Source organism: Macrotis lagotis, chromosome 1, assembly GCF_037893015.1.
Source record: "Macrotis lagotis isolate mMagLag1 chromosome 1, bilby.v1.9.chrom.fasta, whole genome shotgun sequence".
NCBI classification, from domain to species: domain Eukaryota; kingdom Metazoa; phylum Chordata; class Mammalia; order Peramelemorphia; family Peramelidae; genus Macrotis; species Macrotis lagotis.
Genome location: NC_133658.1, coordinates 876,112,154 through 876,138,172, shown reverse-complemented (window position 1 = coordinate 876,138,172; position 26,019 = coordinate 876,112,154). Strand labels below are relative to the sequence as shown.

Below are 26,019 nucleotides of genomic sequence, written 5' to 3'. Positions count from 1 at the left end.
TTGGAAGATCAAAAAATTAAGAACATCAAGGAAATCAATGAAAACAAAAAGTGAAGGAAACTGGTCTAGCAGTATCAGATAATAAATTCTATTACAAAGTAATAATCAAGAAAAACTGGTATTGACCAAAAAATAATGGGTTGGATCTATAGATTAGCAGTAATAAATGACCATGGTAACCTTTTATTTGATAAACTCAAAAATCTAAGTTTTGGGAATAAGAATTCACTATTTGACAAAAATTGCTGACAAAACTAGAAAGCAGGTTGGCAGAAACTAGACAGACAAAATTTCACACTGTATTACCAATGGGTACATGATTTAGACATAAACGGTGATAGAAATTAGGGGAGCATGGAAAATTTTTTCTATCATATCTATGATAAGGGAATATTTAATGACCAAACAAGAGATGGAGAGCATTACAGGATATAAAACAAATAATTTTGATTACCTGAAATTAAAAAGGTTTTGCACAAACAAAAGCATGGCAGACAATTAGAAGGAAAGCAGGAAACTAGGGTGAGGGAATTTATAGCAAATTTCTTTGATAAAGGTCTCATTTTTCAAATATGAAAGAAACAATCAAATTTATAAAAATAAGTCAGACTCCAATCGACAAATGGTCAATGGTTATGAACAAGCAGTTTTCAGAAGAAATCAAAGCTATCAATAGTCACAAGAAAAAAAGCTCTAAATAAGTATTGATTAGAGAAAAGTAAATTAAAACAACTCTAAGGTATCATCACCTCATACTGATCAGATTGACTAACATGACAGAAAAGGAAAATGACAAATGCAGAATGGGATGTGGAAAAATAGGGACACTAATGCACTGTTGGTAAAGTTGTGAACTAATCCAACCATTCTGGATAGCAATTTGGAACTATTACCAAAGGGCTATAAAAGCGTATGTACCCTTTGACTATGCAATGCCACTACTAGGTCTGTAACCCAGAGATTAAAGATAAAGCAGAGACCTATATGTATACAGCTATTTATATAAAAGTTCTTTTTGCAGTGTCAAAGAATTGGAAATTGAAAGATGCCCATCAATGGGGAGTACCTAAACAAGTTGTGGTACATGTGATGGAATGCTATTGTGCTATAAGAAATGACAAGGGGAGTAGTTTTGGAAAAACCTATATGAAGTGATGCAAAATGAAGCTAGCAGAATCAGAGGGACATTGTACACAGTAACAGTGATACTGTAACAGTGTCCAATTGTGAAAGACTTCTTAGTTGTTCTGATCAACTGTAGTACAAAACAATTTCTAAAGAACCCATGATGAAAATGCTACCCACTACCAGAGAGAGAACTAATTAACTCTGAATGCAGACTGAAAAATATTTTTTTCTCTCTTTATATTCCCTGTTTTTCATATTTAAAAATTTTTTTTTAGCAACATGGCTAATAGGGAGATATGGTTTGACTGACTTCAAATTTATAACTGTTATCATAGTTCTTGCGTTCTCAGTGGGTGCAGGAGAGGAGAAGGAAAGGAGATAATTTAGAACTCAAATTTTTTTCCTCTTCTTAGTTTTTGTATTTTATTTTTTCTAATAATATGAAGAAAAAATTTTCACATTATGTTTAAATTTTGAGTTTCAAATTCTTTCCTTTGCTCTTCCCCCCAACCCCTTGAGAAGGCAAGCAACTTGATATGTTATATGCTTCTTCCATCATGCAAAACATATTTCCATAGTAGTCATGTTATGAAAGAAAACATAAACCAAAAAAATTAGAAAAATAAGGTTTTTAAAACTATGCTTTGATATGCATTCAGATTCTACTGTTTCTTCTTTGGAGATAACATTTTTCAACATAAATCATTTGGAATTATCTTGGATCATTGTATTACTGAGAATAGTTAAATCATTCACAGCTGATGATCCTTACAATATTGCTGTTACTGTACAATCTTTTTTCTGGTTCTGCTGACTTCACTTTGCATCAGTTTGTGTGGGATGAGTCTACTCACTTAAATAACATTCGGAGATTTCTCAAGGTATGAATAGAAAAGTTTTATTTAATTCTTGAGAATCGGACCCTTCACTCTGCCTTAAACAAGGAGAGATAAAAGATAAAGGAGCAAGAAATCCAAAATCTATTTATCCTAAAGTGACCCACTGACCCATCCTCATTAGTGAGGAATGGGGTCTTCACAATCTAGATGCATAAATTACTCTAAAGAAAAAGCATATAATTCAAAGACAAGTTTTTCTTTCTCTCCCTCCATGACAAGGAATGTAGAAACATCTGGACTTCAATCCAGATAAGACAGGGGTCAGTTTACTCTTTTTTTTTTTTGGTCGGATTTGAACCCAGGGACTCCTGACTCCAGGGTTGGTGTTTTATCCACTGCGGCCCCTAGCTGCCCCTACTCTTTACATTTTGATCAGGGTAACCTTAAGTTACTTGTCGGGGAGGAGGGGCAGAAGACACATTACACACAGCTCAACTATTTCTAGTCTATAATATTCTCCTGAAGAAATCTCAGACTTTATCCAAGTTCACATGTTTTCCCAGGTTTTCTGAAACCATCCTGTTTAGCATTGATTTTTTTAGACTTTTTTATTTTTTATTTACTTTGTTATTTTATTATTTTGTCCCTTCCCTCCCCCAATACTGTTTAGCATTTCTTAAAGTACAATAGTATTCTATAATAATCCATAATTCGCCATAGCTTGTTCAGCCATTCCTCAATTTCCAAGATTTTTATACCACAGAAAGAGCTGCTAAAAATATTTTTGCATGAATCCTTTTCCTTTTAAAAATCTCTTTGTGGGGGCTGGCTATGTAGCACAATGGATAGAGCACCAGCCCTGGAGTCAGGAGGAGACCTGAGTTCAAATATGACCTCAGACACCTAATGATTACCTAGCTGTGTGGCCTTGGAAAATCACTTAACCCATTTGCCTTGCAAAAAATCTAAAAAAAAATATCTCTTTGTGATACAGACACGGTAGTGGTATTTCTGGGTCAAAGAGTATACAGTTTTATACCTGTTGGGGCATAAGAACTCAAAATTTTAAAAAATGAATGTTAAAAAATGAAGCAAATGAGTGAGACAAGTAGAACCAGAAAAACACTGTATACCCTAATAGCAACATGGGGGCAATGATCAACCTCGATGGACTTACTCATTCCATCAGTGCAACAACCAGGGACAATTTGGGGGGCTGTCTGCAATGGAGAATACCATCTGTATCCAGAGAAAGAATTATGGAGTTTGAACAAAGACCAAGGACTATTACCTTAAATTTAGAAAAAACAAAACAAAACTGATATCTTATTGTCTGATCTTGTTATCTCTTATACTATATGTTTCTTCCTTAAGGATATGATTTCTCTCTTATCACACCCAATTTGGATCAATGTACAACATGGAAACAATGTAAAGACTGACAAATTGCTTTCTGTGTGGGGTGGGGGGAACTCAAATAAAACCTTTAATTAAAAAAAGAAGCAAAACAAAACCCACAACACCCTACAGAATCTAAACACTACATTCACTTGTTAAAAATTTCTCTAATGTATTTATTTCCTATCTCATGGATTCCTTTCTGTTCCATTAATCCTAATTCCTCATGCCAAAAATGACTAGCTTGTAGATTTGTTAAACACAAATGTGTATGTACAGTATTCACCTGACTGGGGGCTGCTAGGGGCCAAGATGTGTGACCTTGGGAAAAAAAAACTAAAAAAAAATATTCATCCGACTGTTTGATGCTGAGGGGAGGAGGGGGTAGGAAGGAAATCATCTCATTTAAAAATATGCATAACTCATGTGGATGAATGCTGAAAAACTTTTTTTCTTGTACTTAAAATTTTATTTACTTTGAGTTTTACAATTTTTCCCCAATCTTTCTTCCCTCCCCCCACCCCCCACAGAAGGCAATTTGCCAGTCTTTACATTGTTTCCATGATATACACTGATCCCAATTGAATGTTGAAAAACTTTACTAACAACAATTGGAAAAATATCCATCGAAAAAAATGAAAAAATAAAATGAATGTTAAAAATTGACACTCAAATCCGACCTCTGACACTTAAGAATTGCCTAGCTGTGTGACCTTGGGCGAGTCACTTAGCCCCATTGCCTTGCAAAAACCTTAAAAAACAAACATAAAAATTGACAAACTATCAAATCTGACCTCTGACACTCAAGAATTGCCCAGCTATGTGACCTTGGGTAAGTCACTTAACCCCATTGCCTTGAAGAAATTTAAAAAAAGCCAACAAAAAAAAATTGTGAAACAAAAGGGAAAAAAAGCACCCATTTGGAAGGTCCGAATGTCGGGGGGGCTTTGGAGCAGGAAGTGCCAGGGAGGGGCGAGGCTGCTACAGGTGCCCTCATGTTACAGAGGAGGCAACTGAGGCCCAGGGAGGGCGGAGGAGGTCTCGTCCTCCGTCACGTGGCCCAGGCAGGGCCCGCCGGCCGCGCGCACTCAGAGCCGCAGGGGCTTATGGGGCAGGGCGAGAACGAGGCGCCGCTCTGTCTAGCCTCTTCCGCTCCTAGAGCTCGACGTCCCGCCCCTTCCGGGGAGCCGGATGTCCGGGATCGGCTGCCAAGATGGAGGACGGCGAGTACGAGTCGGTTCTCTGCGTCAAGCCGGAGGTGCACGTCTACCGTATCCCGCCGCGGGCCACCAACCGCGGCTACAGGTGAGCGCCGCCTGCCCCGGCCCTCGGGGACCTTCTTCCGCTCTCCCGGGCTTACTTCGCGGCTTGGCTTTTCCGGGATGAGCGCGCTCGCCCGGACGGGGGTCGTTCCCCAGCGCCGGTTTTCCAGCATCCCACCCCATCCGAGCCCCGCGGCGCCGCCGGGGGTGTCACGGGCACTAGGGCCTCCTGGTTGGCGCCGGGAGCCAGCAAGACCCGAGCGCGGATTCGGCCTCAGACCCAGAAGCAACCCTGTAGCAGGACGAGGTGGGGCGGGCTGGACCCGCGCGTCCGCGGGCCGCAGGGCGAGCTGACCGGGGAATCGCCGGAGGCCCCGCCCCCAACGGAATCCCTCGTGGGGGCGGGGGCTCCCCGACCCCCCTCTGTCTCCTGAGGGGCGCCCTGAGAACGCGCGCTCCAGCCCCAGAGCAGGACCGGGCTGGGAAGCCTGGCTGGAGGCCCCCCATGGGCCTTGGAGTTGGCCGTCGCTGGAGAGCTTTGGACCCCGTGCCCCGAGGGGCCTCTTCCAGCGCCCTTGGACTCTGTCCATCCAGATTCCACTGCCCACCTGTTGATATGATCCTAGGGGCGGAATTTGGGGCCCTTCTCACAGTTTCTGCGCCCCTTCCATATGCTAAGACATCCTTTCATCAGGTCATCTCATGGCAAAATAGGCTTTGAAAGCCAGAATAGACTTCAGTGGAAAAGGAGCTTTAGAAATCCTGCTGTGGGTCAAATACTCAGGTCTGGTGGATGAGGATATGGGAAACGACAGAAACTTCTCCCAGTCTCTGGTGCAGACCCAAGCTGGTCCATATCCTAAGTCACCCGGTCTTTCCTCTATATTTTAAAGTGGGAATACTGAGGCCTGGAGAAGGTGAGTTGTGATAGATCTGGGTTCAGGCCCTCCCAGGATCTTCTCTCTCAGCCCAGCCCAGAACTTTTCCATTTCACAACTTAGCTGTCTAGTGTCTTCAATAAAACAATCTCACATGCAATGGGCAGGACTCATGGGCACTCTAAAATCAACCTATAGGAAGGGCAGAGCAGCACTGGGGGGAGAACACTGACTTTGGAGTTGGGGAACTTGCGGAGCAAGTCCAGCTCTGCCTCTTCCAGTGGAATGTAGGGAAATACCCTTCCCCTTTCTGGACCTCATTTTCTTCACTTGTAAAATGAGAAAGTTGGACTGGAGATCATACAAAGTCCCTTTCAGTGGCCCTTCTTATAGTGGAAGATGACTTTGAATGCTCCTCCTTATTTCCTGAGCTTTCCCCCAAAGTGTAACTTCAGCCCCAGCCAACCAGCTGTGTTTGGGAGAGTAAGGCAGTGTGATAAGTTGATTAGGAAGGAAACTCTGCCTCCCTCACACCTCCATCCAGAAAAATCTACACCTGTCACACTACCTGCTCTATTAGTTTTCCTGGGCACTGGTCCAGAGGTTTTGTACTGAGACTTCCACAGTTTGTTTGATTGCTTCATAGGACATGAGAAATAAAAACTCTGGAAATTTTATTTTGCTAGGGGGTTTTCCTGAGATGCCTCCCTGGTTTGCCTTGATGCACAAATAAGTGTGTATGTATTTCTCAGTTCTTGATTCTGTTTCAGATCTCTTGGCAGTTTATGAGCCTTTAGTTGGTTTGGGACATTTTCTTGACATTTCTTCCCACTCCTCCCCAAAGTGTCGTCAGCACATGTTGTTTTTTTTAAAATTCTAGCTCATGAAAGTGATGTTACCAAAAATGGTATGGAGATGCTCTTTAGAGATCGTCTAGTGAAACTGAGATGGGGAGATGTTAAGGGAGGCAGGTGGTTGTTTCAGTGAATAGAGCAATAGATCTGGAGTCAGGAAGTGAATTTCACAACTTCAGTTCAAAGCCAGCCTTAGATATATGCTGACTGATCCTGGACAAGTGATTTAGCAGATATCTGCCTCAGTTTCCTTATCTGTAAAATGAGATAATAGCAACACCCAATTCCCAGAGTTGTTGTGAGGATCAGATAAAATAATATTTGTAAAGTTCTTTGCAAACTTTGAAATGACATGTGAGTGTTAGTTGTTGTATAAGGGCATAAAGGCAGCCTTGGAAATGAGATTCAAACCCAGGTTCTCTGTCTCCAGAGACATTGGATTACACTTTTTACTGTGATAGGCTGTTGATGTCAGAGTTGTGACTAAACCAGGGAGTCTGACTTTGTCTTCTGGTTGTGTTGTCTTTGTATGACTCCAATAGTTCTACTTTTTCCAGAGAACTTTTCTTCCCTGAATTTTGTGAAGTTGGCAGTAACAAACATTATCCTTGTTTTACAAATGAGGACACTGAGGTGCAGAAAGAGGAAGTACTATCTCTGTAAGTTGACTCATTTAGCACTATTTATGTGCAAAGCTCTGCTGATCTTCATTGTAAGATGTGTAGGGTCCTCAGGAAAAGGAACCGAAAATTTACCCTACTAAATTGTAGCTTGAGAGTTCTGCATTTTTGTGGATCTTGAAATAGATTAGGCATCTTGAGACTTGCAAACCTTTGCCTTCCCAAGGCTGTCCTCAGAAGTCAGCACTGAAGTGGACCCAAGCACGTGCTAGAATTTTCCTGGAAAAGCAGGGCTCTTATGAGTTGGGGTATTTCCTGGGCTGCTTCCTCAAAGCAAACCTGAGATTAGTGTCTTAAGAATGGGCTAAAAGAATTCTCACTTTAGGGCTTTAGTTCCAAGTCTTCTTTCTGCCAGTAATATCCTTTGGTGCTAAATTTCTTCATCTTTTTTTTTTTTTTTTTTACTTTTACAGATTTTTGCTCTTGTTCTTCCTCTCCAGAATTCCTTCTTTCTGTTCTTTCCTCTTGGAATTCATAGGTCATAGCAGGGTGTCCAGAGGCCTTAAGAGCAGCCCTCCTGTTAAAGGGAAGGAAACAGACCGGAAAAGAGATGTGCCAATGGTCTCCTCCCATTGACAGCCCTTCCTCCTCTGTCTGCCCAGAAGCATCTCCCTGACTACTCCAATGGGGCATGTCCCATCTCTCCTCAAAGATTCACTTATTTGTTTGTGTCACTTCTGCTTTTCACACAGTGGGGGTCTAATAATATATATGATTGAAATTTTCAGGGAATCTTTGTTGGCTACCAAGTATATTTTATAAACTCTCTAATTTGAAATTTCACAGAATTGGGAAAGCACCTCAACGGCCATCCCTGTCCCATACTCTGACATGTGGTTCCTTGAGTGGACCTGAGACAGCTCTTTTCATTTGACCAAAGCTCCATCAAATCTTGGTTGGCTTCTTGGCTGCTTCCACCTATCATTTCATTTCCCTTGGGGACCAAGCAACATTATTTGATCTCTCCTTTGTAGTCCTTCAGGTACTTAGCAGGAAATTTCAAGTGCCCTTTCTTGAGCTTTTTCATCTCTACCTTCCCTTTTCCTTCAACTCAGAGATTCTTAAAGTATGACCCCCTGTGATCTTTAAAGGAGGGGTCAGTAAGATCAAAACTATTTTCATAATGATGCTAAGTCATTTTAATTTCCAATACAATAAATATCATCAGATAATAGCCAACATAAAAGCTCTTAGAAGGGGAAGATCTTGGTGATCTTTAAGCATATAAAGGGATCCTGAGACCCAAAAGTTTGAGAATCCCTATTTTAATTTCCCCTCATATGGCATGAACTGTAGTCCCTTTATTGTTCTATTCTCTCCATTCCTTCCAAGATGAGGTCTAAATGCAGAGTGCAGGGGAACTACATTTCTTTTTCTTGAAAGTTAGCACTCTGAATGAAGGCCAAAATTGCCCTCTCCTTTTTGGGTGCCACCTTCCAAACACATTTATGGACTGGGAGTTGTCTATTTTCTCCCTCCTACGCTCCCCATTACCATCTGTTAATGTTCTTTCTTTCATGACACAACTCAAGTCAACTCCTTCAATGAAATCCTCTCTGATCCGAGCACTCTTCCTATCCCATATTGTTAGATTCTAAGAGTGACCTCTCCCTCTTTGGTGTTACTAGTGCTTCTAGATGTCTCCTTTACATGTATTGAAGTGGCTTGTACATGTCTTTCTTCTATCCCCTTGATAGAGTGTAAGCTCTCTTGAGAGCAGGAGTTGTCTTAGCCATGCTCTTGTATTCCCAATGTGTGGCACAGACATTTAATAAATGATGATTGACTCCCAGAACAGGACTCTTTAAAGTCTTACTGAAATATTTTATGTTGTATAACAACCATTTTCTGACATGTCCCCCTCTTGTGTTGTATCCTTTTCAGGGTTAGGCAAAACTAACAAAATGATCACATCTGATAGTATATGTAATATTGTGCTCCCATAGTCAGCCACCTTTAAATTGAGAAGGAAATGAGTTTCATCATCTCTTTTCCATGACCACAATTGCTTATTGTCAGTATTCAGAGTTGAATGGCTTCTTAGCCTTCCCATCTTATTTTGCTCTCCCATGATCCTTTCTACTGTTTCATTGTGAAACCAGATCTTCAGTCTGTTAGCATTTTGCTGCATGAGGGATACATCCTAGCAATTTGCTCTTCTTTGGGAAGTGTAGTGAATGAAAAGGACATTCCTGAAAGAATTAGGAAAATAGCTCCATTCTCTGGGGCTTAGGGCACACACTGCCTTCAGCTGATGAATGGATGTGGCCGTGCTCTGGCATCTCAGTGGGTTTTTATCCCTCATAGGGCTGCAGACTGGCAGCTGGACCAGCCATCATGGAGTGGGCGGCTGCGGATAACAGCAAAGGGGCAGGTGGCTTACATCAAACTGGAGGACAAAACTTCAGGTAAAGAAGAGGGGAGGCCTAAGTGTTATTCTTGCTTCCTCCCATAGAAAACTCACTCTTGCTATCAGAGATTGTCCAGCCTTTTATAGCAGTGGTCAAAGAAGCCTCATTAGAAAACAGTATACTTTCATCTCAACATCTAACTTGTAGAAAATATTATATTCAAGAGAGTTCTAAGTATTAAAGGAAAACAATAAAGGAAGAGACCTACCAGTTAGTCTGGAGTGACTTTCTTGTAGCTATCTCCAATGCAAAAGCATCAGTTTAGATGGGAATCGTTTAGATGAGAATTGTGTGCTGGTCTCTACTCCTTGTAACTAGTGTGCTTAGGAATTTCACTTCCTCAGCTGAATGGTTCTTCAAAGTGAAAAATGCCCATTCACTGAAGGGGCATAAATCCTTTTCTATGCCACCTGATCAACTTGAATAATGACAATGATGAGGACTCAAATTTGTACAATGTCCAAAGGTTCTTTAAGAACTCTTTTAACCTTGTATGGTAAGCACTGTTATTGTTCTCATTTTACAAGTGAAAGCAGGACCTAGAAGGGGAAAGTGACTTGCCCAAGGTCACATAGTGAGTAATTCCTTGAACTAGAATTGAACCTTGGTCTTTCTGACTCTTATTTCAGTACTGTTTCCACACTGCATATATACTGTGCTGGCTTATGGTCCTAGAGCTGCATGGGACTGGATAAAGATCACTTAGAGGTGAGGAAACAGATCCAGAGAAGGGAATTGTTCCTAAGTCACCTCATGAGGGTCAGTACTAAGATTCAGACATGAATTTTATGATTTCCCTGCTAGATCCACCTATGAGAAGTAGTATCCTGTGGAGAATGGGTCTTCAAAACATAAATGGTTACAATAGCAAAGCAATCTCTTAAGTAGTAGAGAGGCCCCATTTCACATACAATACAGGCTAACCTTGGAGATTTTTTCCTGGTTCTGTTTCTAGATCACTGCAATAAAGTAAATCATGTGAAAATTTTCATTTCCCAGGGCATATCAAATTATGTTCATATTTTGCTATGGTCTATTAAGTGTACAATAATATTATGACTATAAAGTATATACATACCTAAATAAAAAATATTTTATTACTAAAAAATACTAACCATCATCTGAACCTTCCAAGAGCCATGATTTTTTTTGCTGGTGGAAGGTCTTGCCTCAGTGTTGATGACTGATAAAGGTAAGAGTTGCTGTGTCAATTTCTTAAAATAAATCATCAGTGAAGTTTGCTACATGATTGACTTTTCCTTTCACTTGAACACTTAGAGGCCACTGTATCAACTGTTTTGATATTGAGTCTCAGGGAACAGTGAAGCCTGAGGAGGGGAGAGAGAAGAGAGGAAGGGCCAATAGGTAGAGAAGTCAAAACTCATAGCATTTCTCTATTAGATTTGCCATCTTATATGGGCACAGTTCATGATCCTCCTAAACAATTACAATAGAAACATCAAAGATCACTGATTTCCCCTAACAGATACAATATTTCAAACTTTTTCATTATTATTCTAAGAATTACCAAAATGTGACAAGAGAGACGCAATGTGAGTCTACCCTGTTGGAAATCAATGTGGGGTTACCATGAACCTTCAGTTTGTGAAAATGCAATATCTAAAAGCAGTAAAAACAAAGTGCAATATAACGAGATATACCTGTACTCTTCCTTTCTGCAAAGTATATGCAGATGTTCATTTTAGTTTATGTTAAGTTCAGAATAAAAGAAAATGAAAACAAATTGAAAAGAAATAGCCTTCTAGGGAAATAGTTTACCAAGTCCCAATCCCTTATGTTTTCCTCAGTCTCATATAGCTTTATTTTTTTTTTGTGAATATCCACCCCCTCCAGCAGTCAGTGTAATGGGAGACCCTGGACTAGGAGTGAGCTGCCAGAGTTCAAATCTTGCCTCTTCATGTAGTAGCTGTGCTTTTTTTATGTGGCCCAGTGTATCAAAACTTATGAGCAACTGAAATCAGTAGAAATTGATCAAGCCTGTTAAAAAAACCCCAAAACAGCCCTTCAGCTCATTGAGGCTGGATTTGAATTCAGGTCTTCTTGACTCCAGACCTGTGGCCTAGATAGGTGACACTGCTTACCTCTTGGGTGGGTGCCATAAGGAAAGTGCTTTGTAACATCTTAAAGAATTATAGATGTGAGGGGTGTGAAGGTACAGAGCAAGGCTTAGATCACAGCACTTCCTTGAGGTAAATAGTTGTCATTTTTAAGGTACAGTCCTGGCTGAAAGTGGCCTTGGAGAGAGGTGGGACCAGAATGGATTGGGAACAGTTCCCAAGGGTTCTCACAGGTGGGCTCCATAAGCCCTTCTGCAAGTGTTGGATAATAATAAAGATTATAACAAGTAACTATTCTATCCTCCTTTAAAGTGGAGATTGTCTCGTTTGAATCTCTAGTACCCTAGAACGTCCTAAGACAGTGATGGTTATTGTCTCTGTCTTACGGACAAGGAGATCATAGTTCAGAAAAGATAAATTGCTTGTCACCCTGCTGGTGAGTGTCAGAGACTGAATCTGACTCCAGCGCTTTCTGACATATGAGTCCATATAAACTTCCCAGACAATAGCTGATATTTATTTCTGCTGCTTTGACAGACCTACTCAGTATAGGGAGGTGTTACAGGTAGTGGCCACAGATAGTGGCTGAAACACTGGATTCTGGATCAGAAGACCAGTGCCTAATCCAGATCTATCCCCCTGTTCACTGTGTGACCTTGAGCAAGTCATTTCTCTGGGCCTACGTTTCTTCATCTGTCAAATGAAAAACTTGAATTTGAATACTTTCATTCTATGACCTATACATTCTTTTGTCTTCTTTTTCTTCTGGGGGACTTTGCCTCTGGACCGACCTCCTGAAAGAGACTTTAGGACTCTTCATATTCTGCCATTGGGTTTCTCTACTTTCTGATAAATTTGAAATCATAAATTGTAAGGTCCACAAAATCAACAGTGGAGTCCCCTTCTCCCCACCTCCCCCTTCAAAACTAGAGCCAGAGAGAATGCTGACTTCTGGTGAATACTCTTGGTTTTACATTGTTTACTTTTTGTAACTTCATTATTTATCTGCTGGTGCTTTATGTCTTCCCAATGGTCTTCTGAGAAGGTGCATTGTACCACTCTTCTTGGCTCCATTTTCCTGATGAGTTGACTGGTCCAGGCCTGTACAACTAGTCAGCATTTGAGCTCAGAGCCCTGGATTTGGGGTGCCAATATTGCCTCTCATTGTGATGATGAAATTATCACAGCAAAAAGATTGGAAAACCATAGTATTCTTGAGTTGGGAAGAATCTTAGAGACCTGTTTATTAATTGTCTTCATTTACAGAGAGAAGTGCTGAGACTGAGAAAGGGGGAATGCTCAGGAAGGGAGGGTTCCAACTAAGTTCTTTTTTGAAAATATATAAAGTGGAAGGCCCACAGATTACTGCCCTCATGAGAAAGTCAACTTTATGACAGTTAATGATGACAGTGGTCTGACTGGAGCAAGCAATTCCATTGTGTCCAAAGATGGGCCCCCCTTGTGAAAGGGCCTCATCAGTCCTTTAGTCTCTCATAAGACTGAATGAAATCAGTTGTCTTTCTTCAAATGTACCAGCCCCGCTCTGCCTTCCCAGACTCATCTGCCATTCCTTTTCTTATCAGAAGTGGCTTAGTTCATTATTCCTTCACTTGGTATGGGAACTCCCAACATTGATGAACCTCAGGATTTATTTATTCTTTCTAGTATTCAACTCAATCTGAATTCATACTTACCAGTTATGTGCCCAGGGGCAAGTCACAACTCTCTCTCTGAGCCTCAGTTTCTTCATCTATGAAATGGGGACAGTAGCACTCATAGACTCCACCTCACAAGGTTCTTGAGATCCAAGTGCTTTGTAAATCTTGGAGCCTTTAGGAGACTTGAAGGGCAGGGTGGCGTGGAATCGGGAAGTCTTGGGCTCAGGTCCCCCCCCCCCCCCCAGTTTTTACCTCTAGCTCCTCAGTTCCTCCCACTGTTTCCTCATTGGTGTAAAATGGGAACAGTAATACCTTAGAGGAAGCTCCAGTGAGGGAATGCCTGTGAAGAGCTCTGTAAACCTAAGGAGACATGGGAGCTCTGGAGGGGGGGTTCTCCCTGCCCCCTTATATAGGTGCACACATGGAAGCTCAGAAAGGGGCGGTGCCTCACCTGAGGTCTCTCAGCTTCATTCTTTCTAGGCTTCATCTGTGTTCTTCCTCTACCAGACATTGATTGATCTGGCTTTGGGGGTGGCCCCTTGGGCGCGTGGCTCTTGGGAGGTTGCCTGGTAATCCCGGGGCAAGGATTGCTCATGTGGACTCCCACTTTCAGGAGAGCTCTTCGCCCAAGCACCCGTGGAGCAGTTTCCCAGCATTGCTGTAGAAAGTGTGACAGACTCCAGCAGATATTTTGTCGTCCGGATCGAGGATGGAAGTGGTAAGTGAGCTGCCTCTTTGGGGGAAAGCCTCTTGCCCCTATGACTGTGAAACTCAGGCTGCTGTGTTCTCCACAGGGAGGCGAGCATTTATTGGCGTTGGCTTCACTGACCGAGGGGATGCATTTGATTTCAATGTAGCGCTGCAGGACCATTTCAAGTGAGTGGACAGCCCCCTGGAGAGGTTACTTCTTGGGTGGAAAGATTCCCCTTTGCAGATCATGGAACCGAAGGCTACAGTTCCTGGCTGGCATGGCTGACATCAACCAGCAGAGCAGGCAGAGCTGAAGCCAACTGCCCAACCATGCCCTCCTGAGACCTGGAAAGGCATCCTTGCCTCTTCTTGGGTCAACCGTTTGGTGCCGGGGTAGAATCTGTTATGGGTTCTGGCTGTCCAACGGCTGCTCTGGTCTTTGCCCTTGGTGATGCCCTCTCTCATTTCTCCACTTATGCCAGACATCCCCATCTTCAGAACTCACCTTCTCTGACTGCCTTTAGACCTAAGCAACCAGTTTCTTTTCTGACTGTTCATTGTATTTAAACCCTCCATCATTCATGGAGGATCAGGGGAGAGGCATTTATAATCAGATGACCCAAATTCAAATCCTGATAGTGTATACTGTGTTATCTTAGGCAAGTCTCAGTTTCCTTGTCTGTTGTCTGAGGAGTTTTGATGACATGGTTACTGAGGACTCTTCTGAGTTTTCTGCTTGTGAATTGCTTCATTCCCAAAGGGTAGTCTGAAATTGTTCATTTGGACCTTGGAATCTAGTTTTCCATCAACTACTCTTCCTGAGGGTGGCTAATTGTATCTTTGCACAGCCTTGTACCCTGGAAGGTATAAGCTGCTCCATTCAGCTTTGTTGCCTCCCCTCCCCCCACCCCCTAGCTCTATTTTATCCAAAACTTTCCTTCTAGCTCCTTGAGTAGCTCACAGGCCAATACCTCACAAACTCTCAGGACAACCCTTAAAGGCAAGGCTCAGGGTTTCTACTTGTGTGTCCCTCTCCTCCAGCCTATTGAATGAATGAATGATGAGCAAATTCTCAACCTCAGAAGCTCCTGACTAAGGGTGCTGACCCTGGGTTGTTTGCCTCTTGTAAGATGAAGAATGTGTGCTCCTTGTCATGAGGGTCTTAACTGCCTGATTGTGTCACAAGCCCCACCAAGACAGTCCTCAGCAGCACCTGCCTCCTAGAAGTATGATTACACAGGAGGTACTTCCTCAATGACTTGGGCTGATGTGGCCAGTAGTGGGGCAGGATGCCTTCTTGGCCTTGTCCCCCTCTCTTCCCTCACCTTGTCTTGTTCCTCTCCCTAGGTGGGTGAAGCAGCAATGTGAGTTTGCCAAACAAGCACAGAACCCAACCCCAGGCCCTAAGCTAGACCTGAGCTTCAAGGAGGGCCAGACGATCAAGCTCAACATTGCGGTGAGACCATGTGTTTCCTCTTGAGGCTTAGGCAACTCGGAGTGAAGCCTGTGCTTTTTGGACTCCCTGTGACCTGGGGAGTCTTCTCATCTTTCCTGGAAGCTCAGGCTCAGGGGTAGAGCCTTGGAAAGCTAGACATGGAAATAGTCTAGCATCGTAAAATGACTTGGCTTCTTTGAGCTACTTAGTGACTCTTGAGAATGGGAAATCAATGAGGTCAAGTGAGCAGATGTATTTGAGCAGAGCCAGAGCCTCTCCTCCCTGGAGGCCAGCTTGTTAGGTTCTGATCTAAAGAGATTTGCTCCTGCTTGATGAATTTCTCAGGGAGACTGTGAAAAGGAATTTGTGATCAGGAGGAAAAGCCAACCGAGGTGTGAGATGGTGCTCTCTGATCGCTTTGCTGTGGGCAACAGACTAGCACCTGAGTGATGGTCCAGAGCAACCTCCATGTGGGAAAATATTCTTGTATGTCTGGTCCTTTTTCCATTTCACTTGAGGCTCCCCATGAAAAGTCAGAGTTGGATGAAACCTTAAGTCTGGAGTGTCACAGGCAGAAGTGACTTTAGCATACTAAATGGGACAGCCAAAAGGGTCCTGGGAGATTGGCTGGTTCTGGTTTTTCAAAGGAGAATGCCAGAGCTCCCAAAGAACCCAGTGGCACAGAACACTCTTTTTTTTAAAACTTAGATCTATTTGTTTGTTTTTATGATTTTTAAAAATATTTTGTTTTCCAATAATATACAATAGTAGTTTCTACCTATCATTTTTTGTAATATTTGTTCTTAAGTAATGTTTTATTCCCTCCAATTATATGTTAAAAACAAGTTTTTAACATTCATTGTTTTGATTGGTTATGCATGTGTAGTCATGTAAACTGTTTTCTTATTAGTCACATAATGCCTAAGATCACACAGCTGGGTAATTATGAAGTGTTTGAGATCGGATTTGAACTCAGATCCCCCTGACTCCAGGACCGGCCCTCTATCTACTGCACCATCTAGCTGTCCCTGTGTGATGCTCTTTAAATTGACTTGATCCCTAGTCATCCCACCACAACTCTAGGACTCTTTGTGGTGGACCAGGGTGCTTTCTTACACATTGAATTGGATATAACTCTTTGAAAGTCAGGAGGTGGACAGGCTTGGTGGGACATATGGTGATCTCTGCCACGGTGAGACTGAGGCTCCTGGATTTCTTTTTTTTTTAAGAAAGATTTTATTTATTTTGAGTTTTACAATTTCCCCCCATTCTTGCTTCTTCCCCCCCCCCCACACAGAAGGCAGTTTGTTAGTCTTTACATTGTCTCCATGGTATACATTGATCTATCCTGGATTTCTTAAATACTAGACTTCTGAGATGCCAGAGGGTGAAAGCTGATTGGATGTTACCATTAAACCTGGCACCATGGGGTGAGGGTGGGGGCCAGCAGTGGGGGGCCAGCCAGGCTACCCAGGGAGGGTCCTTAAAGAGATAGACCTAATCTGTTTAAAAAAGAAAAAAGCAGGAAGGAGAAAAGAAAGGAACAGGGAAGGGGTGGGGGGAAGGAGGGAGTAAATTAAGGAGATGGGACATTGCTAACCAGCATCTTGGAGCTAGAAGAGGCTTGAGGATGTTCTTCTCCAACCCATATCTGAATGAGTCTTTTCCACAACCCAGATGGTCTTCCATTCTCTGCTTGAATACCTCCAATGAGATGGACCCTACAACTTCCCCAGGCAGCTCTTTGTGGTTTTGAATTGTTTTTATTGTTTATCATTTTTTCTTGCATGAAGCCTAAATTTTCCTCTCAATTTCTCCTAGTTCTGCCCATTGGAGCTGAGAAGAACAAGGCTAATCCTCTTTCCACAAGCTAGCCCTTTTAGTTCTTAAAGGAAGCTCTCGTGTTTCCTGAGGTTTTTCCTCCTAGCCTTTCCATCCCTCATTCCTCCCTTTCCGGTGCTGGCATACCTTCTTTCCCTGATAGCCTGCCTACTACTGTCCTCCCTATACTTGCCACCCAAACTGAAGGACTCCAGGTTACAATATGGTGGTCCTCCCACCTCTGAATGCAACCAGGATTGCATTCCCTTTCTTGACTACCATGCTCAGTGAATGAACACCATAAGCCTGCTATCCTTTCATGCATATTAACTTGGAATGAATGTTATTGGATGTGTAATGGGTTGGGAGCATAGATTAGAAAAGCCATGATCCAAGGGATTGGTTCTTTGGGATGCTTTCTGGTAACTTCTGCCTTATGTTCCCAAAACCTTCTCTTCCTTCTTACTTGCTCTTTTTTTTCTGGTGATGACTTTGGATCAAAGGACTTGTAGATCAAATGTTTTTCCACATTAAAACAGAATTATAATGAAGTTATTTGTGCTGGAATTGTTTTGGATTAATAATGACTTGAAGTCATTGTGTTGTCTTCCGAAATCTTACCTTCATTTTTTTCTGACATGCAGAGATTTTAGTTGTACGTTTGGCCCAAAGGAAGGAACCCGGGTCGTGAGACCTTGTTCAGAGCCTGAAGTCTTCTTGTGGGACTTGGGGGTGGATCACTCCATCCCCTGGACCTCAGATTTCTTATCTGAAATCCTTCTGGTTCCAGATTTATGAGCATGTTGTCCTCATCAAGATGGAATCTGTTTTGTAACAGACGGTGCCTTGTAGAGCTTTAGGCTCCACAGGATTATATGACCCAAATAAAGTCACCAAGTGTCCTAAGCAAAGGCTATCTGAGCACGTGTTGGAGAGGGGAGTCTTGACTTGTTGGGCAGGCTGACCTCTTGCTCTGGGCCCCTCTCCTTTTGAGGTGCTGGTCAGCCAACCCCACCACCCTCTCAAACTTCTACTTTTCTCAGGGGCCATTTCCAGGCAGCAAAGCAACTGTGGCCTAGTGGAAAGTGCCCTGGTGGTGGAGTGAGTTACTCTTGAGGTCAGTGGCCATTTGAAAGCAACATAGAATGTTGGACCTGGGGGGTACCCTTAGGACCTAGACTATCCCTGCTGCAAAAATTTTTGTGCCTTGCAAAATAGGAGAGGTCAATTCTAGGTTCCTCTCTAATTATTTTCTATAACATCAGCATTCAGTTTTTTAATTTTTCTTCCGACTGTAGCATTTTAACTTGGTAATATAATTCTGTTCTTATTTTTAGAATATGAAGAAGAAGGAAGCATCAACTGGAAATGCCAAGTCCCGAACATCTGGGAATGCAGGAATGAACCTCCTTCCCCCTCCTCCTTCAGGGGGCAAAGTTTCTGCTCAGCCCCCTTCCCCCAGGGAGCACTCTGCCATAGGTGTGACCCAGGCCCAGTCTGCAGTGGCTCCAAGTCCAGGTGAATACCTGCCAGGGAGCTGGCTTTGTCCTTTGGAAACCTTCTAGAGGAGCAGCAGAGTCTTCTTTGTGCATTTGGATCCTAGCAGATCTTTGGGGCTGATCCCTTATGGGAAGGATGAGCAGGAGCCATGCTGGGGCTGGTGAGGGCGTCTACCCCTCCCTGTCCTATCCACCTTGCTTCTAGGTCTCCTACCTTAGGTCATGAGCACTGACTCTGTCCTGGACCCTCTCCTCTGTTCTCTCCATTTAGTGTTCTCCCCCATGTGCTATGGTTCCAGATCTGTACACCCCCATTTCTCTGCTAAACTGTTGTCTCACAAACTGGCTGTCCTGTGGACATCTTACACACCTCAGTCAAAGAGAACTCCATAGCTTTCCTTCCAAGGCCTTCCCACTTTTGTACATCTCTGTTACTGTTGGGGGCACCCAGATCTCCACAACATCTCTCCTGGAGATTCCTCTCCACTCAAACAGCCACAGACTTGTTCAGTTCTCAATAAGAGGCCTTCTGGTCGGCCTCCCCACCTCCAGTCTCTCCTCCATTTAGCTGCCAAGGCCATTACTGTAAAACCCAATTCCGTCCAGGTCACTCCTGTCATTCTTCGATCCTGGAGCCTGGCAAACTCTCCATCCCCAGGCCCCTTCCTGGCTTGGCAACATGCTTCCACGGACTGGCCCCTTGGGGCTCCTCAGACAGGACCCCCGTCTCCATGCTCCACGCTCTACTCTGTGAATGCCCTTGTCCCCTCAGCGCCTCCTCATTTCCCTGGCAGGAGACCCCCCTCCCCTCCTGGACTCATGCCATCCTTTCTGTGCCTCTCCAGACTTCCTTTGGTCCTTAGCACATGGAAGGCTTCTGATGCAAATGCTGGGGGCTGCTCCCCGCCTCCCAAAGCTGTGTTGGAGGTCCCCCCACCTTTGTTATTTCCCAGAGGAGCTCCTGCTGGCCCCCAGTCACAGGTGTGTCCTTCTGGGGCTTTCTCTGCTCCTGTTCTTCTCTGCATGTTGTCTTTGCCACGGTCCTGGTCCTAAAGGCAGAGGCTGTGGCATGGGATTGAGTCAAATCCCCAAATCATCAAGTCAGTAGAGAGGACCAGATAGCCCTCAGCTCTTAGCTGGACTGGCAGCTGGTGTGTCAGACTCCAGTGGTCATCATTAGAAGTGGGCAGAATGGCTGAGGGCTGGTGCACATGGGTGTTGACAATGGATAACCAGGCAGGCCAGTTTAGCTAGAAAAAATGGCTTACTCCCAAAATCTTCCTTTCTTGAGAAAGGAATTTGGGGCCTGTCTCTTTGCTGCTGAAAGTTGGGGGTAAGGAGGGGAAGCATCCAGAGATTAGGTCCTGAACAGAGGGGATCTTGGTCTCTTCTGCTTCCATCTACTTGGCACAGTGTGTGCAAGCAAAAAGTTAATTCAGTTCAGCAAACATCAGCACCTCCTTTGTAAGGTTGCATTCTGGGGGTGATTAGTGTCTGACTGGAGAAATCAGCTACTCCTACCTTGCTATTTTCTTTACCCAGCAGATGCCACTTTACCCTGGCCCCAGCTCAAGTCCACCACTGCTGTAGCAGCTGATGTCTGGGGTGACTTTGCCACAGCCTCAGGGTAAGGATTACATTGGTTTACATTCTGTCCAATGACATTGGGCTGGGTGGCGTCTTGGTTAACCTAGAGCTGGTAATACACTTTGCTTCTGCCAGGAGAAGAACAGAATTACCCAGGTCTTGGGAGGCAGAGAGCTGCAAATGGGCACATGTGCTCTTTATTTCTCCTCTCTTTTTGAGATCCCCTTTCTAGGAAGGAAAGGGCACATGTTGGAAATATTGGCACAACAGTATTTGTGAAGACTCTTAATATCTGTTTCAGAGGGTATTAGAGTTGGCACTGTTCATAAAGATAATGTCAGAGCTAGGAAGGTCTTAGAACACAGTGTCAGAGCCGGGAGGGAACCTTAGAACACAGGATATCAGAGCTGGGAGGGCCCTTAGAACACAGGATGTCAGAGCTGGGGGGCCCTCAGAACATGACATGTCATGGGTGGGAAGTACCTTGTTGTGACTCTGTTGTCATCTGCCTGCTCTGAGTCCCATAAAATTCCTATTATCTCCCTTAAGTTCCTCCTAGAAAACAAGCTGCCAATTTGTTATTGTTGCCTATTGGATGTTGCTCTTTGCAGAGCTAAGAAGCCTTTCATTTTTTGGTGCCTCTTGAGTTTATTTTAAAAGCACTCATAACAGTTTCCCCTTCCCAGGTCAACTTCAGGCCAGACTCAGCAGAGCTCCAACTGGGTCCAGTTCTGACCTGGACCTTCCTTTTGCTTTCCCAACATGTCTCCTGGGAAAGAAGCTTCTTCATTGTGGACCAAAGGGTGGAGGATCCAGATTTCCTCCACCTCTCCATTTGGAATCTGCCTCTTTTTCGTCTTCCTCCTCTGCCTCCCCCAGGTCCTGCTCCTCTGTCTCTGTGGCATTGCTTGGCTGCCTGGGCATTGTAGAAGACTCTGGAATTCAGCACTGAAAATAGGGACCAAGGTGCAGAGAGCCCATGAGCTACGAGGGGGACTCAAGTAACCGAGGCCAAGTCCGGCTCTCTTCCTTCAGGGCTCCAGTGGGGGCTAGGACCCTGGCTTCAGGCCTTTCAGGTGACTATCCATTATCTCCTACACATCCAAGAGCTGGGAGTCAATTTGCTTCCCTGGCTGAAGCCTCCTCACCAGTGTTTACATGTTAGTGAGAGCTCAGTTGGCATGGAGGGGGGTCCCTCCTCCATTCACCCTTTTACTAAAGTCTGGTCCCAGTACATTCCATGGGAACAGAGGTACCCAACTAAGTTTCCCAGTAGCCTAAGAAGTGAGAAGGCCCCCTGGGAGGAAATCAAGAAATACCCATTTGTATTAAGCCATCCTTTTTAATATTTGCTTTGCTGATCTGCTTAATTCACACTAACATGGGGGAACTGCCCGTTCCAGGACCTCAGGAGGGATCCATCTCTGGCAAGCCCAGTGCTCACCTACTCTTTGCCTCCCCTAGTCCTCTTCCCCCAATCTCAGGGGCTCCGGGGGCAGTTGTCATCTCTCTCCATGTTGCAAGGAGCCCGGTGCCCCAAGTGGCACTAGTCACCATGCCAAGCAGAGCCAGAAGTCGTGCCCTGCCAAGGAGAGTGTGCGTGGGCTGGGCCAGCTCTGGGAGTCTCCTAAGGCCTTGTCCAAGGACAGCCACTTTCTTTTCCTTTCTCCTACTGCACTGTGAATGAAGGTTGGGAGCCACTCCAAGGGAAGTGAGGCAGGGGTGCCTACCTGCAGTACTGTTTTTAAAAATTCTATCTCTGCAAGCCTCTGAAATCCCTTTTCACATCTTGTACTCCTCATATGTTATCTTTTGTTGGAAAAGCTTCATTCTTTTGGGGATTGAATATTTTGCTTGGAAGTCCTGGGAGAGGATAGAGATGCTGAAAACCTCTCCTTTTATAGGATCAGAGTGAAAATTTTTTAAGTAAGAAAAATGTTTGCCTTTCCTAGTTTATGTCAAGGATCAAAATGTTTTTGACCATGTCTGTCCTTATGATGTGGCTGATAAGTGCCTTTGCTTATTCTCTGGGCCTGTTCAGTAGAAGTTTGGTTGGTTTCTGAAGCAAAGTGTGAAAGCATGTGTTCACTTGAAACCAGCATTTTTTAAAAGTGCCTAGAATAAGGACGTTTCTGATGGAACAAGCTAGATGAGAATAAATGATATTTGGACACACATTTGACTTGGGTGTGTTCATTAAGCATCTGTTTACTTAAACTTCTGTGAATCAGGGATTGGCTGAACTGTTGTTGAAGGGGTGTGTTCTTCCACTGATGTGATCACACCTAGCCAGATGCTCTTGATGAAAAATTTAGAGCTGGAATGGACTCTGAGGCAATAACTCCTATCTGTTCACTCCTCTAGTAGTGGTGGTGGAGATCCTTCCTTCCTTCTTTGTAACTATTTGTGAGATAGGCCCAGCACCCTTTTTACCCCAGTTTAGTAAGCAAAGAAGCCTGCACCCTAAGCAGTTGAGACTCTGAACACTCCTCATGAGGCGGTTGCTAAGTGTTCAAGGTCAGATTTATTAAGCTCTTACTATGTTGTGCTCAGCACTGGGATGGAGAGGGCAGGCTTAGGGAAAGAGGAATGTGACTTCTTTATAAGAGCAGAGCTGGGATCCCCCCCCTCCCATGCATCTGCTTCTCCTGGAGCCTTCTCTCCTCATGGGCCCTGATAACAAGAATGATTGTCACTTATTTAGCAGGTTTGTGAAAGATTTCACACACACACACTGCCATTTGGACCTCATGAGCCTTCTTTTTTCAAATGAGGAAACAGGTCTGAGAGTGAAGTGATTTGCCCAATCTCTCCTGGCAATTGTGCTTATGGACTTCTCACCCAGAGGGTGGTGCGAGCCTCCTCTGGCCTCTGCCAGACACTGCAGGGTTATAACCAGAGACTGGTTACTGATTACAGAGAGGAGCTTAAGCTTACACTAATTTTTAGATACTGATTGACATGAAAGTCAGAGATCAGAACTGTTTGTTGTAGGAAAATAATTTGGACACTTAAGAATTTGTGCTCAGTCGATGTGCAGTAGTCTGCAAAGTACACTGGATTTTGGAAGCCAAAGGAGTTAGAATCCTTTCTGCTCTCTGCCTTATAACCAGAGTGACCTCGACCAGTTTAGCCTCTGAGGCTGTTTATTTCCCCATCTCTGAATGAAAGTCTTAAAAAAAAAGATGACTAGTGACTTCCAATTCTAGGAAAGGAGGGGAAAAGAAGAGGGTTAGACCCAGTGATCCCAGATAGTTTATATGATTTCATCTAGCTTTAATCTGATCAGGAAGACTTGAATTGCTGTGTGATCCTGGATAGGTCATTTCACCTCTGCCTGCCTCCAGCAATTCCTCCATTTCCCCAAATGTAAAGTGAGGATAATGATAGCTCTTCCCTCTCAGGGTGGTTGTGAGAATTGAATGAGATAATGTGAGTAAAATGCTCTATAAATGCCAGCTATTCAGGTGATTCCAAGATGAAGAGGTTGAATGGGATGATCCCATTGTCTAGTTTTATTCTGGGCTTCTGGCCTATGAACCAACCCTAGTGCTTGTTTGTCCAGTAAATCTTTTGTACATGTTTTCACTTGATTGGCATCCATTCTTGGCTGCCACATCCCCTTAACAGCCAACAGGTTGACTTTCTTGTCCTACGTTGTTCACCAGGCACCTGAGCTGGGGCCGTCCCCATGAGACTCCACAGTCAGGTCATGAAGTTCACAATCCCTCCTGCAAAGTTTCTTTTCAGAGGCCTCATGATACCAGCAGCCTGGACCCCTGGAGTTGATGACCAGGGAGGATGGCCATGCCAGGGATCTCTGTGTGTCCTTGGTGTGGCCCTAGCCAGCCAGGGACTGAGCAGAGCCCACCAAGAGCTGGGAGGGAGCCTAGTCTGAGATACCCACCTGCTGGGGAGAGGAGTCAGAGAGAGAAAGGACCCACTGTGAGTGCGGGAGGGCCCCTTGGTATCCCCAAAGCAGTGGCTCTTTTTAGGGAGTAGCTGCTGGCATTGACCATCTCCTGAGCCCCAAGGTAGTAGCCAGAAAGAAAACAAGCATATATTGTCTGCTCTGACACACAAAGATTTTTTCTCATTTGATGTTCTTGACAACCCTGGGCAGTAGGTACTTTTGTTAGTCCTATTTACAGTTGAGGAAACTGATGCAGGCAGAGGTGAAGTGACTTGCCCAGGGTCACACACAGCTTGTAAGTGTCTGAGGCAGAATTTGAACTCAGACCTTCCTGATTCCAGGCACAGCCTCCATAGCTGCCACCTATCTGGATTGGAGGTTACACAGTTAATCAACATGAAACACAAGCATTGTGCCAAGCCCTGGGAATGCAGAGAAAGAAAAGCTAGCCCAGCTCCCAAGGAGCTCCTAATTCTGGCAGAAGGAGATATCTGGAAAAGAAGTGGGAAGTGAGGTAGAAGGAAGGTACCCATGGAGAGGGGCCCCTTGATGAAGTCCTTATTGAGTCCTGCAGCTGGGGGGTGGAGGGGCTGGGGAGGGGCTCTTCGACCAGAGGGAAGGCTACCTGGGGGCAGAGCCTCATCTTTATCTGCTGCCCAGGGGCTTCCCACCTGTTCAGTTTTATGAGAGGAGACCAAGGTTTGTTTAGATGAGCTCAAGGCTCACACAGAAAGCATCAACTGTGGAAATTTGAACTCAGATCCTCTGAATTCAGTGTCAGTGCTTTTCTCTCACTGTTAACAGGATATTGTTCTGGAATGTCCTTTCTAATCTTACAGTTATGGACACAGATGATTGAGTGGAGAGTCAACAGGCCTATGGATGACCCCAGGGAGAACAAGGCAGACTATCTGCAAAGCCCTGCAGCTCCTTAAGGGTCCTGGCCCTAGGAATAAGGCCCCCAAAGGGCCTTCCTCACAATTCCCTGTGAAGCAGGAAATGCAGGTTCATATCTGTCCATACAGACAAATACATCCCTGTTCCATGAGATGAGGTGGTTTTACACACACTCACTTTAGTGAGTTAGCAAGCCAAGACCCAAGCCCAAGCCTTCTGACTCAGAAGTCCAATCTTCTAGTCCGATGCCCTCACAGTGCTGAGGCCCAGAGAGAGGACACACAGTAGAATGATAGATTTTTATAGAATGCCTTAAGGTTTTTAAAACCTTTCTACACGTCTCATTCTATCTTTTCAGCCACCAAGAGGCAATTAAGACAATTTTATGTTTAGTTTGACCCATTCTAAAGCATGAGAGGCTAAAGGAACTCCAGATGAGAGGGTACCCTGCTCCTCTCCCGTTTTTAAAAATTGATAATTCATTTTTCCAATTGCATGCATCCATTTGCAAATTTAGAAGTTCCACATTTTTCTACTACCCTCTCTTCCCTTTCTTCTCCCTTTGGCAGTTAGCAGTCTGGCAAAAGTTGTACATGCACAATTATGTTCAGCATATTTCCATATTAGTCATTTTTTATAACAGGAAATAAAACTAAGAGTAAAGGGGGCAGCTAGGTGGCACAGTGGATAGAGCACCGGTCCTGGAGTCAGGGGGACCTGAGTTCAAATTCAGCCTCAGACACTTAATAATTGCATAGCTTTGTGACCTTGGGCAAGTCACTTAACCCCACTGCCTTGAATAAAAAAAATTAAAAACTAAGGTAAGAAAATCATGAGAAAGGAAGGAAAAACATAAGAGAAATTTTAAAAAAATAAAGTATACATTCAGATTCTGTTCTTCCTCTGAAGGTGAATGGCATTGTCCATAACCAGTCCCTCAGGATTGTCCTTGATCTCTAAACTGCTGAGGGGAGTTGCATCCCTCATTGAT

General features: G+C 44.0%; 1 protein-coding gene across 2 annotated transcripts; it reads left to right on the top strand.

Annotated features, from left to right (window-relative positions):
- The first annotated feature begins 4,557 nt into the window (after positions 1-4,557).
- On the top strand, positions 4,558-24,715 carry NECAP2 (NECAP endocytosis associated 2). Of its 2 annotated transcripts, none has more exons than XM_074218309.1 (8): positions 4,558-4,670; positions 9,347-9,447; positions 13,800-13,904; positions 13,981-14,062; positions 15,224-15,332; positions 18,470-18,650; positions 20,177-20,258; positions 20,905-24,715. In XM_074218309.1, exons 1-8 carry the CDS (start codon positions 4,579-4,581, stop codon positions 20,951-20,953), a joined length of 801 nt encoding a protein of 266 aa, XP_074074410.1. In that variant the 5' UTR covers positions 4,558-4,578; the 3' UTR covers positions 20,954-24,715. The 2 variants fall into 2 exon arrangements, with proteins under 2 accessions (XP_074074410.1, XP_074074409.1); XM_074218308.1 differs by having other exon boundaries at positions 20,174-20,258.
- The last annotated feature ends 1,304 nt before the right edge of the window (positions 24,716-26,019 follow it).